Raw genomic sequence first — 14,110 nt, 5'->3', positions numbered from 1 at the left:
GAAAATAATACAAGGATGAGAATAAGTAAAATGATAGGCTGGAACATCTGGGAAAGTAAATACAAAGACAGAGAGAACAGTCAATTAATGGAATAGCAAGTCCAAAGTTTCAACAAAATAAATAGTGAATCAGACTATGCTTGTGGAGGGACCAAGTGCCCATCTCCCATTGACTTCAGGAGTTCTGCATGGTTAAGCCCTGAAAAGTCCAATTTAACTATTGCTGTTATTTGCTTAGAGAAAATACTAATTAGTTTGCTTTAAATATATGCCCATGCAGTGCTCTGCCTTTAAGCTAATGGGAGCTCTACAAGCTCAGAGCTATTGCTACATCAGAAAGTGAGCATGCTAAATACCATTTCTGTTTGATTTCATGCAATACATGTATAGTAATTGATCAGCTTTAAACTCACTGCGTCTGTGACTTTCTGATACAAGGAAACAAAAGACTAATTAGTCAGCATAGGAATAAGAAACAATAGCTTTCAGCTTCACCTGGCAACTACTTTGACTGTAAGCTACCAGGACAGCACAAAGTAAATTAACACAGCAAGAGACTTAGTAAAACATTGGATAATACCATGAGCAATAACAAGATTTGCCAACTATAGGATTGCATGATAAGATGAGGGTAGGTAATTTTTCATTTTTCATGGCAAAAGATCTTGAGTCAGCAAGGAATTTGCTCCCCCAAACCTCTCTGGAACAATTCTGCATAAAAACAAACTACAGAAAAGATGCTAGTCACTCCTGCATGTAAGCAGTGACCCATAGGCCTTCAACAAGATAAAATTAGTTACAGCAATTCCAATATTCACACTACCATGTGGCTCTGTGACTCTGTAGATTTGCATGGTTTATTTTTCTTTGTGGTTTGTCATATTCTTTATAAGTTTGGAAATTTAATGTTTCCTCCTGTTTAAAATTTGTAAGATTTTCTTTTTATTCATCTAACAGGAACCCAACCACTAAGAAAACAATCATGTTAATTTATGTGCGAAAAATGCTGTCTGCATTGCCTTTACTGGCAATGAAGGCACAACTCTGGCAACTTTAGTTGCTCAGGCCAGAAAGGAGTAAAATCTTCCACCTCCTAGAGCATAATTCTTTTAATTTCCAGGAGATCAGACTCACTCAATGTTCACAAACAGCCCCATTGATAGAACAAGGTTTCATATGGCCCAATGAGGATTTAAAATAATCTAAGAAGTAGTGAATTTTGTCCACTGTCTAGAATAATTTTCATGTGCCATACATCGAATTTGAGGCTTAATTCATTTGACAGAGCCTTTTTACCTGTAGGCCGTAATAAGTAAAAGTCTACCTGACTCACTGACAAAGGTTCATCTGCACTTCGATCATCCGAAGACTTTGGAACTTCGAGTCTGTCGATGAAAGCCTGGAGCTCTTTCCTGAAGGCCTTCATCTGTGCGTTGATCCGGTAAAGAAGCTCATGCTCACGTATTCTGCTGCCATCGTCTTCCTCATCCATCAGTCCAAAGAGGTCCCCATTAGCTACATAAATTCTTGCCTCTGTTATGATGGTGCTCGTGTCAGAAATTAAGCGGTCTATTGTCTTGCCCAGCCGCTCAGCTTCAGAGCGAATGTCCTTCATCTGCTGCCTGTCAGTGAAGCTTTTCTGCCACCCGGATGGCGTCGGATAAAAAGACCTCGTGGGTGTCAGGCACCGAATGTTGCGTACCTCCTCAGAGTCGCTTTCCCCACCGATGGGGCCTTCCCTTTTGCGGTGAGGGGGACGGGAATCATCATCGCTCTCTTTTTTTCCTGCATCACTTTCCGCATCACTGTCTCTGGGACTGCCACGGATCCCAAGATGAGAGGCCAAGTCATAGCGTTGCATGTTGGACATTAAGACTCTGTTCTCATACTGGAGTTGCATGACTTTGCCACTCAGCTCGTTGATCTGCATTCGTGCAGCTTTTAGCTCCTCCTGTAACGCTTCTGTCTTGGCATTATCATGGTGCCTAGAGCTCTCGTGGGCCCCAGACTTGTACTTGTATTTGTTCAGCTCAGCTGTTATGCGCTTGTTTTGTTCTTCCAAATCAGCTAAATTTCTCCTCAGCAATTCTGTTTCATCTTCTACTAGCTGCAAATGCTGTCGTAATTCTGACAGGGATTCACTCTGCTCTCCCAGAAGCGGGTTAGCGGTCCCTGAGAAATCATCTCCTCTTAAATCATCAAGCTCTGCTTTCAGTCCTCTATTTTCTACTTCTAGTTCCACTATTTTCCTCCCAAGAATGTTAGCTTCCTCCTCCACAAGTCTTAATCGAAGCTTGAGTTCAGCTTCTCTTGTGGTAGGTGGCCCACCTGCTTCACCTTTTGGCAAGGGACTGTCCAAATCCCCATAAAATGATCTATATTTTTGCAGCTCATGTTCAAATCTGTCTTTCTCTTTATCAATCTTAGCCATTTTCTTCCTCATCAAGGCTGCTTCTTCTTTGACAAACTGTAGCTGGCATTTCAGGTCTTCGTTGTCCTCCTTAGAAAAAAGAAAAAGAAGTATTTGAAGAAACGATGTAAAACAGGAGACCTCCAGTGGATGGTCTTAAATTACAAGATTAACAGTCGCTGCAATCGCTGGTGCATAACTTAAGATACTAAGAGATTTTCCTGCGATCATTTTTTCACTGATCAATTAATAAATACTTGAATTTAAAAGAGGAGAAAAGACTATTTCACTTGTGACTGAAGTTTGCACAGTCCCCAGAAAATACATTGTAGGGGTGGGAGGCCTGTAGAAAATCCTTATATTTTCTAGGCTTGCAACACTGTAATAGACTTTATGGTGTTCAAAAATCCTGAAGTAAGCACACAAAGGGCCTATAATCTTGTTTCACTGGTGCTCCCATTTACTTATTTTGCTTAAAATATAGAGGACATGAAAGCTCCTGGGTGCTGTTGCAGGACCAGTGGCTTGTTTAGGTGGTCCTTGACATAGCGTGGTCTGACTGCACATCTGGGGCAAGGGGTCTCCGTTTCACAGCCTACAGGAAAGTAACAGAGCGTGCAAACAAGCCAGCAACATGCAAATCTACAAATCATGTACATCATGTCCATAGTGTCCCTGAAGCTTCCACCTGAGAATCCAGGCTACTGTTACTACAACATACCTCTGTTGGTGTCTGCTGTGACTTTTTTTCTGATTTTGGTAGGTCTTTGCTCCCTCTTCTTTTCAGTGATTGCTGCAACAACAAAACGAGACGCACTGAATATTTCAGTAAAGAGGTATATAATTCAGTCACTCTTTTAAAACATTGCAAGTCAAGTGCAGCTATAAAGAAATTAATTTCTTGTAATCCTTGAGATACCAAATAGAGAGGGGAAACACAGCTGCCCAAAAAATTACACAACGTTATACAAGTAAGGTATTGGTTTAATCGGTCTGTTACCTTTTTTTATACAACACATTTTAAGACTAGTAAATAATGAATGTTTAACACATGACAAGAGAGGAAGAAAGCAGGTACCCCAAGTGGCATCTTAGAGATGCAAAAGCTGAGGCAAGCAGTGAAACCCAGCTTCAGTCTTTCCCATTTTATATTAACCTTAATGGGGCCAAGGCACTTAAAAGATGCATCTAGCCAGGCCATGTGGCCTTAGCCTTTGTGATAGGCAAGCTACGTAAAACAGTGTCAGAGATCTCATCAGCTGACTTCCAGTGTACATCTACAAGCACACCTTTCTCAGTGTCCCATCCGCAGGCTTTGAGCTTGCAGTATATTGCGGTCACACCTCTACAGGTGTATGCCCTAGACAAACTCTGTGCGGACAAACTTACACATAGATCTGGTCCCTAGGTTTGTTCTGTTTTCAGAACATATTCAAGTCAATACAATTTAAAACTGCTTGAACTACAAAGTCCCAGTGGAGAAACAAAGCATATTAGCTTAAGAACAGCACCACACAAACACATGTATGCACCACCATATGAGGAAGCTTCTTTGGTGTCTTCTCATCTGTTACGTAGCTGAAGTGAGTAGAAAAGAAACTCCTGCTTTTAGAGCAAGATGCACTGGGATCGAAGCCTACTAGCATATCCAGCAAAAATCTTGTAATTGCTGACAGTAGAAAGTTCGTTAGTGGGCAAGTGGTAGCGGTGGAAAACGACTGCAGCCATCCCACTGTCAACACTCAATACAGATCATCAAGAAAACAGCAGGAGAGAAGAAAGCGAGTGAGAGAGTATGTTAATACATAACATCCCACTTGCAGCTGTTCCCAGTTTTTATGTTCCCCAGGTAAAATGTAGGCCCTGAGGCAGGGCAGTGATACAACCAACGCCATCTCCCTGAGATTATTCTCTGGTAGAAGGATCATTTGTGCCACTGAGAAACACGCATTTCCCTGCATCAGCCAGGGGAGAACCCATCTGTATCTAAAAGCCACCCAGTTCCATGCAGTGGAAATTAAATTATGTTCATAATCCTCAAGAAACGGAGTACAGTGGGTGAGTATGCTATACATAATGATCCTGTGCACTGCTGGTACCAATTATTCTCGTTCTTCTGCATATCATCCCCATAACAAATACTAAGCGCATGGACTGCTCACTCCAAAGGAAAAGTCAATGCCATAGATTCTATGACTCCTGTATAAATCTGAGCAACCACAAGAGATGATTTCCCTATGAGGCTTTTTGCTCAAATTCCTTATAGAGTTTTGCAAGAATTACAAAAAAATATGTCAAATTCAGAATCAGAACTAAAATTCACAGATGGATCCACCAAGAACCAGAATTAATTTTTTTATGCCTCTTGCAGAAACACTGAATTCTCAATAGACAAAACAATAAAACCAAAGATCATTAGCATCTTAGCTGTGATAACTCAATAGCTGTGAATCACAGAATTCTAAAAGAATCCAGATAAGACACAAAAAAATAGTTGAATTAACTTACTTTTCCCTTTAAAAATAAAGCCAACATCTTTGGGATCCAGTCTACAAAATGCTTCTTCTCCAGGGTTACACATCAGTTAGTTATCCTATTGCAGAAATGGTATGTGCATAGGGAAGGTTTTTGCGTTGTTTTTCTTTTTAAACGGCAAATTTATAAAGCATTAAACTTTCAGAGGTGCAGCTTCCTGCTGTGTGTTACCACTGATTATACCACTATGTATTATCACTTTGAAAAGCCCCTTTTCAAATTAGTTAGCACTGCAAACTTCTTGCACCAGATTCTTGCCAATGCCACCCACTGATAAAAAAACTAGGAGATAGTTAAACTGTATTTCTGCTTGATTACCTAAATGCTTTCTGTTCACCCTGCCAAGTTCAGCATCTTTCCAGATATAATGAGGTTCTGAAATGCTGAGCTGCAACTTCTTGTGTACCCTACAACTTTTCAGAAGATAAGAGGTATATAAAAAAGTTTCCCATGACAAAAAACAAAAAAAAAAAAGAAAGAGAAACTACAGAGGGCAAAAAATATTTTAAGGGTTTGACTTAAAATGAAAAATCTGGTTTTCTCCTTTCTCTCAATATATTTTGTGTTAAAGTTCCTTCTGGTAGTCGGGATAGCTGTAATTTTAATTACAGCAGTAGTTGTGGCTATGCAGTGACTGGGCACCACTTTCTATTCTGCTCTATTTGAATTATAACAAACTAGCCATGGAGCTTGTATTATTCGCCAACAAATGATGGTGTTTAGCAACAGCATGTTATAGCAGAAAACAATGAAGAACACAAACAATTGAATTAGCAAAATGATTTGGGTAAGCAAGTGGATTAGGCCCAGCTGGAATCGGTATGATCTCTTTTCTTGTGAAAACACCATGAAACACTTTCTGATCACTAGAACTTAAGATCTCACTTGCACATCTCAGCTGACATATGACATCTGCAAAATCACAGAGCCCCATAACATCACGTTAGGGCACTGAGGCAATACTCATACCGAGCAAAGAATGCCACATATCAAGCAGTATATCCGGATCTAAATAATAATTTTTGGAGAGGTTTTTTTCAGAGGTACATTTCATAATTTACAGTGGCTACTCTATCATTTCTCTCAAGCCCTGTACTAGTCTGCTCTTCCAATCCAGTTTTCAACCTGAAAAAATTTATTGTTGCTAATGAAAAGAAGTACCACAGGAAAACAGAAAAAGGAAAAAAAAAAAAAGTTCAAATAAACCTATGGCAAAAATAAAAACGGCAACCCAGATCCTTGCAAGTGAATCTTCATATTATGCCTGCAATTGGACACTATTAAAATTGTCTGCATGTTGGTTTTTTGGACCTATTAACAAATGTTAGAAAGGGACAGCCACCTGCATGTACAAAATTTGTTTGTTCAAACATTTTTGTGTTTGATCATCTTTTATTAAAATTCACCACTCGTTCATCCTTTTCCCGTGACACAGTATACCACAAAACATACTGTAGTGCCACTAAAAGCCATCTCTGCTGTTTTCTCAAACTATAGCAAAAAAATCTGCCACTCATATTCGAGAATTTGGTTTTGAGAGTTTGTTCTGAAGGATAATTTTTGGGCTCAGGTAATTTTTCTTCTATATAATTTTAAAAATCATATGCAGTTCACTCTATTCAATGATTATGAGCTAAAAAAAGACAACGATAAAAGTAACAAACATAAGATGCTTTTGCACTCTCTGATCAGTAATGCTTACCAGACAGCTTTATGGTTCTTATAACCTTGAACCAAGTTACCCATCTGCAGGAGAAAACAAGCAAAAAATGCATATAATTCAGTTTCTACAATGGGCAGTCAGCTGAACTGCTCAAGTACTAATGAAATATTTCAACAGCACTAGGGATAATAAAACCAGCAACTGGGGCATGTTTCATTACATTGTATAATCTCTGTTTACCTCTGAAAGACTAGGAGGCAAAACTGGGTTTGACCTGACTATTCCAGCATTCACCGTAGCCAGCACACATGGGGCTGCACGTGTGTTTTGGCAATGATGAGAAGTTTCCACAGTCTAGATAAGACCACTGATAACGTTCATATTATATGCAGACCGGATGACATGCAACGGGTAATTCTGTTGCGATGTTCAGCAGCATCAATTCTCTGGTGACCTTCACTGGAGTTTATCCAATGTCTTGCTGGAGATGCTAAGCACTTCTCAAGACCAGATGGTATAATCCTTCTCTCGCCAGCCCTAAACTGCAAGCCAAATGTGCAGTCCTAACACCACCTGTGATGCTCAGTTCTTCTCAGGCGTAAAAAGACCTGAAATCTACTCTGAGAATAACACAATGCAGAAATAATAGCATCACACTCCACTGAGTAGGAAAGCTGCAAAATCAACTCAAATTCTAACCACCTGATCCTAAGCTACAGTAAATCTCTCAGCAATTAATAAAGAAACCCTAAGCAAAATATACCAAGATTTTTCAAGATACTTAGGTTTGATTATTTCAAGCCTGGTTTGGGGGTCTATGATCTAAAAATCAAAGCAGGCAACCACAGGAGGAATTCCTGACACATAAAGCCATTTATGGGTGCACAGAGCCCCCATAACAGCCCTTATGCCTCCTCACAGAGCAGGCTAAGGCAAAGGCCATGCAGCTTCTTCAGCCTCCACAACTGCAACTGAACCTTCTTTTCGGCACACAATGGTACTGTATGTGGTTACAGTTAGCTGCCTCCCACCTGCTGGGACAGGTCTGCAGAGCTTTTCAAAAAAGTTGCTGAATATTGAACGACCTTTTGGGATGCACAAACTTGCCTCTGTCTGGCACAGAGTGACTATGACCACGGAAATTGAAATTTGCCGTAAGACTCTCTCTGCATTTTCCCTTCAGTCAATACGGTCAGTTAGCTCATGGAGCTGGGTCAAAACAGACAAAAGACAGATTTTTTCAGTTTACTGCCACCAACTCTAATTTAATGCACTAGAATATGTATTAAAAACTAAATGGAATCCATGTGGGCAAATTGAAAATGTGCATTCTCCTAAAAAAGAAACCCTCTGTTTTTAAAATGTCTCTCTCATTCTGCAACTCTATCAGTGCAATTTACCAGCAACAAGCTCAAGATACTGCCTTTGTTTGTCATTGGCACAAGTACGTAGAATCATACAACCCATTACTCCTTCTATCCCCCTTCAAGGGCAGGAGGAGTCCTGAGTATTTCAGTATTCTACTTGCTTGCAAAATTAAGGCAGGAGAGAAAAAGAAGGGGATAAATGAAATGAAAGAAGCACAGCACCCCTGTCCATGAAGCAAACACTAAGCATATCTCTACTAGCTCTAGCAATGCTCTCTTCATATTAAAACTGGCATATTTGAAAACACTGCTGAGGAACGATACAAAACAAAAAGCAAAAGCAACCTTTACTACTTCACCATGAAGAGAAAAATAGTTCTTATGTAGTCTTTTGAATGTCTTCATATTACAGAAGAGAAAAGAGGAGCTGCCCTCCAATATTTGTATGATTTCATTTGCAATGATTTAGGATTTATTTCAACTATCATTTTCAGATCCTTTGCCATTATTCATTTGCCAATTAAATGAGAAAAAAAAAAAAAAGCAGAGGTAAAATTTACACATTTGCACTTTGCCTAAAGAAACCCTTTGCATTTTGAACCAAACCCACATTGCTAGAGCAAATAATGATAACTCTGTGGTATAACTAGGTAAAAGCATTCTTTGCAATGCATAAAATGAAGCAGCACATTTATGCTTCCATTACATTTGCTTCCTTCTTTTTCTTATTTGAAAAACATCCTGAGCAGCAGAAGATGAAAGCTGACTTTTCAAAGCTCTCCATATGACCTGGTCAAATAGCTGGCCAAACTCTGATACTTTGCTTTCTGTGATTACATACTCCTTCATCCACCAGGATATCATAAAACAGTGGAAGCAATTTCTCTGAAGAGGAAGAGGTCTCCTGCCATTTGAACCTTTCAAAAGATGGAAGAGCTAGCCGTGCTGAGCTCCCCAGCACTATCCAAATAGGCCTCATTATGGATGCGGGAATCAGAGTCAGCTTACACTCAGCTCCCTAATCCTGAAGCGCAAAAGCAAATCTCAGAACACCATGAATATTTTGGAGTGAAAGTGCAGGAATAAGGTATTTCGTTGCATAGTGATGCTAGTTAAACCTATTTCCTAGGGCCTCCTAAGTTGCTGTTTATTTGTCAACTCAGCTATTTGTCTTTTTTGGGAGAAGAGAGTCAGTCTTTTTGTCAGGGTTTGCACAATGCCTAGTAAAATGCACTGTCCCAGTCTTTATCTGGGACTGACAGTATGACAGACACTATGTCAACATAGTTCAGAACACCACCACATAACAGTAGCAATAATCACAGTCACAGACATGGATATGGCAATTATGAATTCAATACATAAGAGATTTTGCCAGCTCTAAAAAGTTTTCTTTCTACACACCTATTATGACATGTAGAGTTTTTCAGTCTTCTTGGAAGAATATCTCAGAAGAGATTCCAAACAAATTTTCATGAGAACAGGAAAGTGCAAGCAACCAGATCAGGTTTACTGCCTTAGTTACAAAAATGCATATATATAAACCAAAGTGTAGTTACCACATCCCAACAAAAAAGGTTAGTCTGAAAATGAAAAGTAATGAGAAGGAAAATAAGGATGATCCTGCACACAATGTGCACCCCGACACTGCTTGCTGGAAATGTGTACAGGAGCCGGTTCAGTTAAGTTGTGGGCTGATCACACGTGTATATTTGTGTTCAAGCCCATTTCGTACTTAAGAGTTGTATTAAATGCACAGACAGCTCTTGCAGTCCCTCACCGGGATTCACAGGGTAGGATGGCATCAAGAACATGCCCATCTGTGTAGGTTTGTAGGCACATAGCAGAGAAAGGAGCTTTGCAACTTGTCCTATAAGACTGTGCACCTTGGACAAAACCTCCAGTTACAGGGATATCTCACCAAAAAATCAGATTTCAGACTTCATTTGAGAGGATGCAAAAATTTAAGATGAATTCATGTAGGAAATATTTTGAAATCTGCACTTGGTCTAGAAGCCTGAGCAGTGAGCAGATGATTTTCTGTTAACAGGGGAAAGAAATTCATCTCTCACACGTCAGCAATCACCACTCTGTCCCCTGCCTATAAGGAGGGGTCTTCTGTTACTCTTCGTTTCTTCTTTTGTCTGTGTTTACTTGGGAAAGTTCTACGGAAAAGCTTGTAAATTGGCTGAAAAACATTTTTGGTAATACAACATATGGCGAAGTTTCAAAGGTGTTTGGGAACTTAGGTTATTGAAAACAGAGGATCTCCGCAGTGCTCTGAAGTTATGCTGGTGTGATCCTGCCACGAATTAAATTTAAGTTTTAATCTAAGTTTTGTTAAACAGGTCATGTAAAGAAGGTGCTCTGGAAAAATAATCCATGGACGCTAGAAGCTAAAATGGAAGGAAGACATTTTAGCAGTTTGGACATCCCCACACCTACCTTTCTCACTCTAGTACCAGTTTGCTCTCCCATAAGCCTGCACCCAGTGCTTTTCCTTTTATTTTGACCATGCAAAGATGGAGATGAGGAGAAGGAGAATATTGCAGCACTGGCTGGAGCAGACCATCCAGTGGCTTTGCTGACTACAAAAGGCTCAGAAGACCCATGGCTGATCTGCATGCCTCATCCTCCTAAATGATGACTCTTCTCCCTAAATGAAACTTGCTCAACTTCTTAAGGGAAATGCTTATTCCCAGCAAGGGAAGGGGCTGTGGCTCTTAGACTGACTTAAAACCTTCATGTAGAGGTTGGCTTAAGACTTATTTAAAGATTCTGTTTGCTAGTGTGCTGGTTTTGTCTGGGATAGAGTTATTTTTCTTCATAGGTATTCCACACCATATCACATCATGCTTAGCATATAAAGCTGAGGGAAGAACAAGGAAGGGAGAGAACATTCGGAGTGATGCCGTTTGTCTTCCCAAGTAACCGTTATGTGTGATGGCGCCCTGCTTTCCTGGAGATGGCTGAACACCTGCGTGCCGATGGGAAGCAGTGAATGAATTCCTTGTTTTGCTTTGCTTGCATGTGTGGCTTTTGCTTTACCTATTAAACTGTCTTTATCTCAACCCACAAGTTTTCTCACTTTTACTTCGATTGTCCACCCCATCCCATCGGGTTGGGGGGCGAGCGAGCAGCTGTGTGGTGCTTAGTTGCTGGCTTGGGTTAAACCACGACAGCTAGAAATGTGAAAATCTCATTCTGAAATGAAGTTTAACAGTCTTCAGCTCATTATAAATATTTGATCACTGGGATGCATTTTTAACTAGCTACCGTGAACAAACATCTGACTCTTCAGCATTTATCATAAATGTCACTGAACCAGCAAATCACCTGCAAATTAATGCCACAGAAGTCCTAATGGGGTCACACAAGAATCAATTCTTGGTCCCACACTAACTAACATTTTTTGCTGCTGCCTGGAAAAAAACTAAAATAATATTGGATAAAGACTGCAGATAGAGTAAAGGTTGGAGAAATGTTAAATATTGAAAAGGACAGTCACTGATACAAACCTTGGTGCAATCAAATAATATCTGTTTTAATATGACCAAATATGAAGATACACATGTAAGAACGAGGAGTAAAGCTATGCTAAGACAATAGGAAAACAGCCTAGAAAATAAAGATACAGAAGATCTCTTGAAAAGTCACATCTCTGAAAAAGACTACAGGGTCATAGAGGATAATCAGCTGAAATAATGTCCAAGTGTAATTTTGTGACCAAAAGCCTTAATTTAGTCCTAGGATCTAGATGTCAAAATTGAGGTTCACTGTGCAATAGCTAGAAAGGGATGTACCTCTCCACAGTCAAACCACCCTCACACAAGTGGAATGAATCACTTCCAAGTGGTGCCCATTTTTCTCCTTTGAGGGAGGCCCAATTCCTAACTTAGGTTAAATGCTTAATTTTTAGATGGCTAAATTATATCAACCCTAAGCATACAGATTTAAAAAAAAAAAAACAAACAAAAACAATATCAAAGCATTGATGCTGGACTTTTGAGTTTAGCATGGTAGTAAGAACATACATTTCCTGGCTGGTAACGAGCTTACAGCAAATTTAGGTGAGAAAGGAGGTGCAAATTAGAACAGTTCCTGGGACAGTTCTGGAAGAGTTCTGGTAGACTGTTCTCATCTGTCCATTTCTAGCACAGACCAGCACCCTTTTCTGAAAAGTAGGCATCGGTTTAAATAAAATTGCTGGGGTTATTTTATGACCCATGTTATTCAGGAGGCCAGACTGGTTGATCATATTATACAGTTCTGTTTTCATAATTTCTGAATGCACAAAACCTAACCAAAGTCTGGGAACTCAGCGATAATACTGTTAGAAGCACACCACTATGTCTGTGTATCGTCAACCCAACGTTCCAGTCCAAAACTCTTTCTGGGGCAATGTTACTGGTGTTTCCAATTAATCATTTAATCAAAGATGTAAACTGCTAGCATCTGTAGAAATTAAAAGAATTCAACCAAGCCTGTAATATAAAACACTCTTGGTAATTATGCCAGTTGGATGTCATCATCAGTCATGCTTTACAGGGAAGTAGAAGCCTCTCATTATGCACAACACTGATGGGAACAGATGCATGGCAAATACTTTCTAAGTGCAAGTACTCATCTGTGACCTAAGCAAAGAGTTTGGTTATTATCCTAACCTGGATTCATTGCTGAGATAACCAAAGTCAATCAACACAATTGTGTTAACTAGGATTAGACAAAGCGAAATAGAATTTATATCCACAGGTCTCATTCTACGCATCTTGATATATGCTGTTGTCAATATTAGCAATGGAGAAAAAAATCACATAATATGTCAAAATATATCAGCAGAAGCAAACACTTCAGAAAATACCTAAAAGGTTAATCCACTGCCCTTTGCTTCCAAGTAAGAAATGCAGTTCTTGGAACTCTTAACTATGGAGTGTTATCAAAAGCTGAATCTGCTAAAATGCTAAGAGGTTGTATTTCTTGATATTATAAGCACTGCAGTAGGTGAAAAATAAACCTCCAGGCTGTAGTGAACAAACATCAAAAGCCTGGTGGTTTTGTTCCTGGCTAGCATTGATTCCACACGATTGAGAAGAGCAGCTGGGCTGATCCCAGACCCCAGCACACCCTACAGTCGGGTGCTCTCCCCGTCAAGCGACTCATCTCTATTTAATATGCAGTGACACGCACCACATAATATGGCTATAAATGTGTGCAAATTAGAGGATATAAAAGAAGAAGGGGGCTCAAAACATGCTATTCTGGTCTCCGGAGTGTAGTAGGGGCAGTTCAGAGGTAAAGCACAACTAGCACACTGGTAGTCAATGAGGCATCAGCCGGCCGCTGTGCACAGTCACGTACAGCCCCTACTCCTGTCCAGCCTGGACACAGAAGCCATTTGTTGAGCAGTATTCCCCACAACCATCCTGTGTATAATACTTTCTTTGTTGTACTTTGTTCTTTGTACGTTACTTCCCTTACTGCATGTGAGGTATCTGCCTGATGAAAGCTTTAGTGCTTTGCACACGGACACACACACACACGTACAGCTGTACTGCCCAGAACACATCTAGTTGCACAAAACACCGTGCATATGATTGCAGCAGGGAAAATGCCCTGCTTGATAGCACACTTGTCTCTGACCTCCTGCCTGTTCACTCGCTGTGTTTTGCCTGAGAAGAAAGACAGCTTGGACAAACACTGAACTCTCCCTGTTTAGCAGAAATAATCTGGAAACCATTTCCTTTTTCCCCTTCCAGAAGTGACCTTTTCTAACCCCTGTATGCTCTGCTGCAAAATGGGAAATTAAATTCTGCTTGTTATTAACAAGTCCAGACCCCAGAGCTGAGAAAAATCACACACTAGTTGAGTCTGAAAGGGACCTCTGGAGATCTAGTCCAGTGCCCCTGCTCTGCAGGCTTCTCAGGGCCATGTCCTGGGTGGTCTTGAATATCTCCAAGTTGGAGTCTTCTTCCTCCGTAGGCAATGTGTTCAGTGCTTGACCACCTTCACAGCAAAAAAGCATGGGTTTGTCCTGTCACTGGACACCACTGAAAAGAATTTGTCTCCTTCTTTACACCCTCCTCTCGAGTACTTATATAAATGGATAAAATTCTCACACACACTCACTCTTCCGTC

General features: G+C 40.2%; 1 protein-coding gene across 2 annotated transcripts in view; it reads right to left on the bottom strand.

The window, feature by feature from the left end:
- Positions 1-96: 96 nt before the first annotated feature.
- The window catches only part of MTCL3 (MTCL family member 3), a 33,894-nt gene continuing 19,880 nt past the window's right edge, over positions 97-14,110 (bottom strand). For both annotated transcript variants that reach the window (XM_074580778.1, XM_074580779.1), the window contains exons 5-6: positions 3,132-3,203; positions 97-2,500 (exon numbers count right to left, since the gene is read on the bottom strand). In XM_074580778.1, the coding sequence (XP_074436879.1) occupies positions 1,193-2,500; positions 3,132-3,203 (1,380 nt within the window). In that variant the 3' untranslated portion in view covers positions 97-1,192. The remainder of the gene's footprint in view (positions 2,501-3,131; positions 3,204-14,110) is intronic.

Source organism: Larus michahellis, chromosome 3 (genome assembly GCF_964199755.1).
Source record: "Larus michahellis chromosome 3, bLarMic1.1, whole genome shotgun sequence".
Lineage (NCBI taxonomy): Eukaryota > Metazoa > Chordata > Aves > Charadriiformes > Laridae > Larus > Larus michahellis.
The sequence above is the reverse complement of the archived record's forward strand: the minus strand, read 5'-3'. Positions and strand labels throughout refer to the sequence as shown.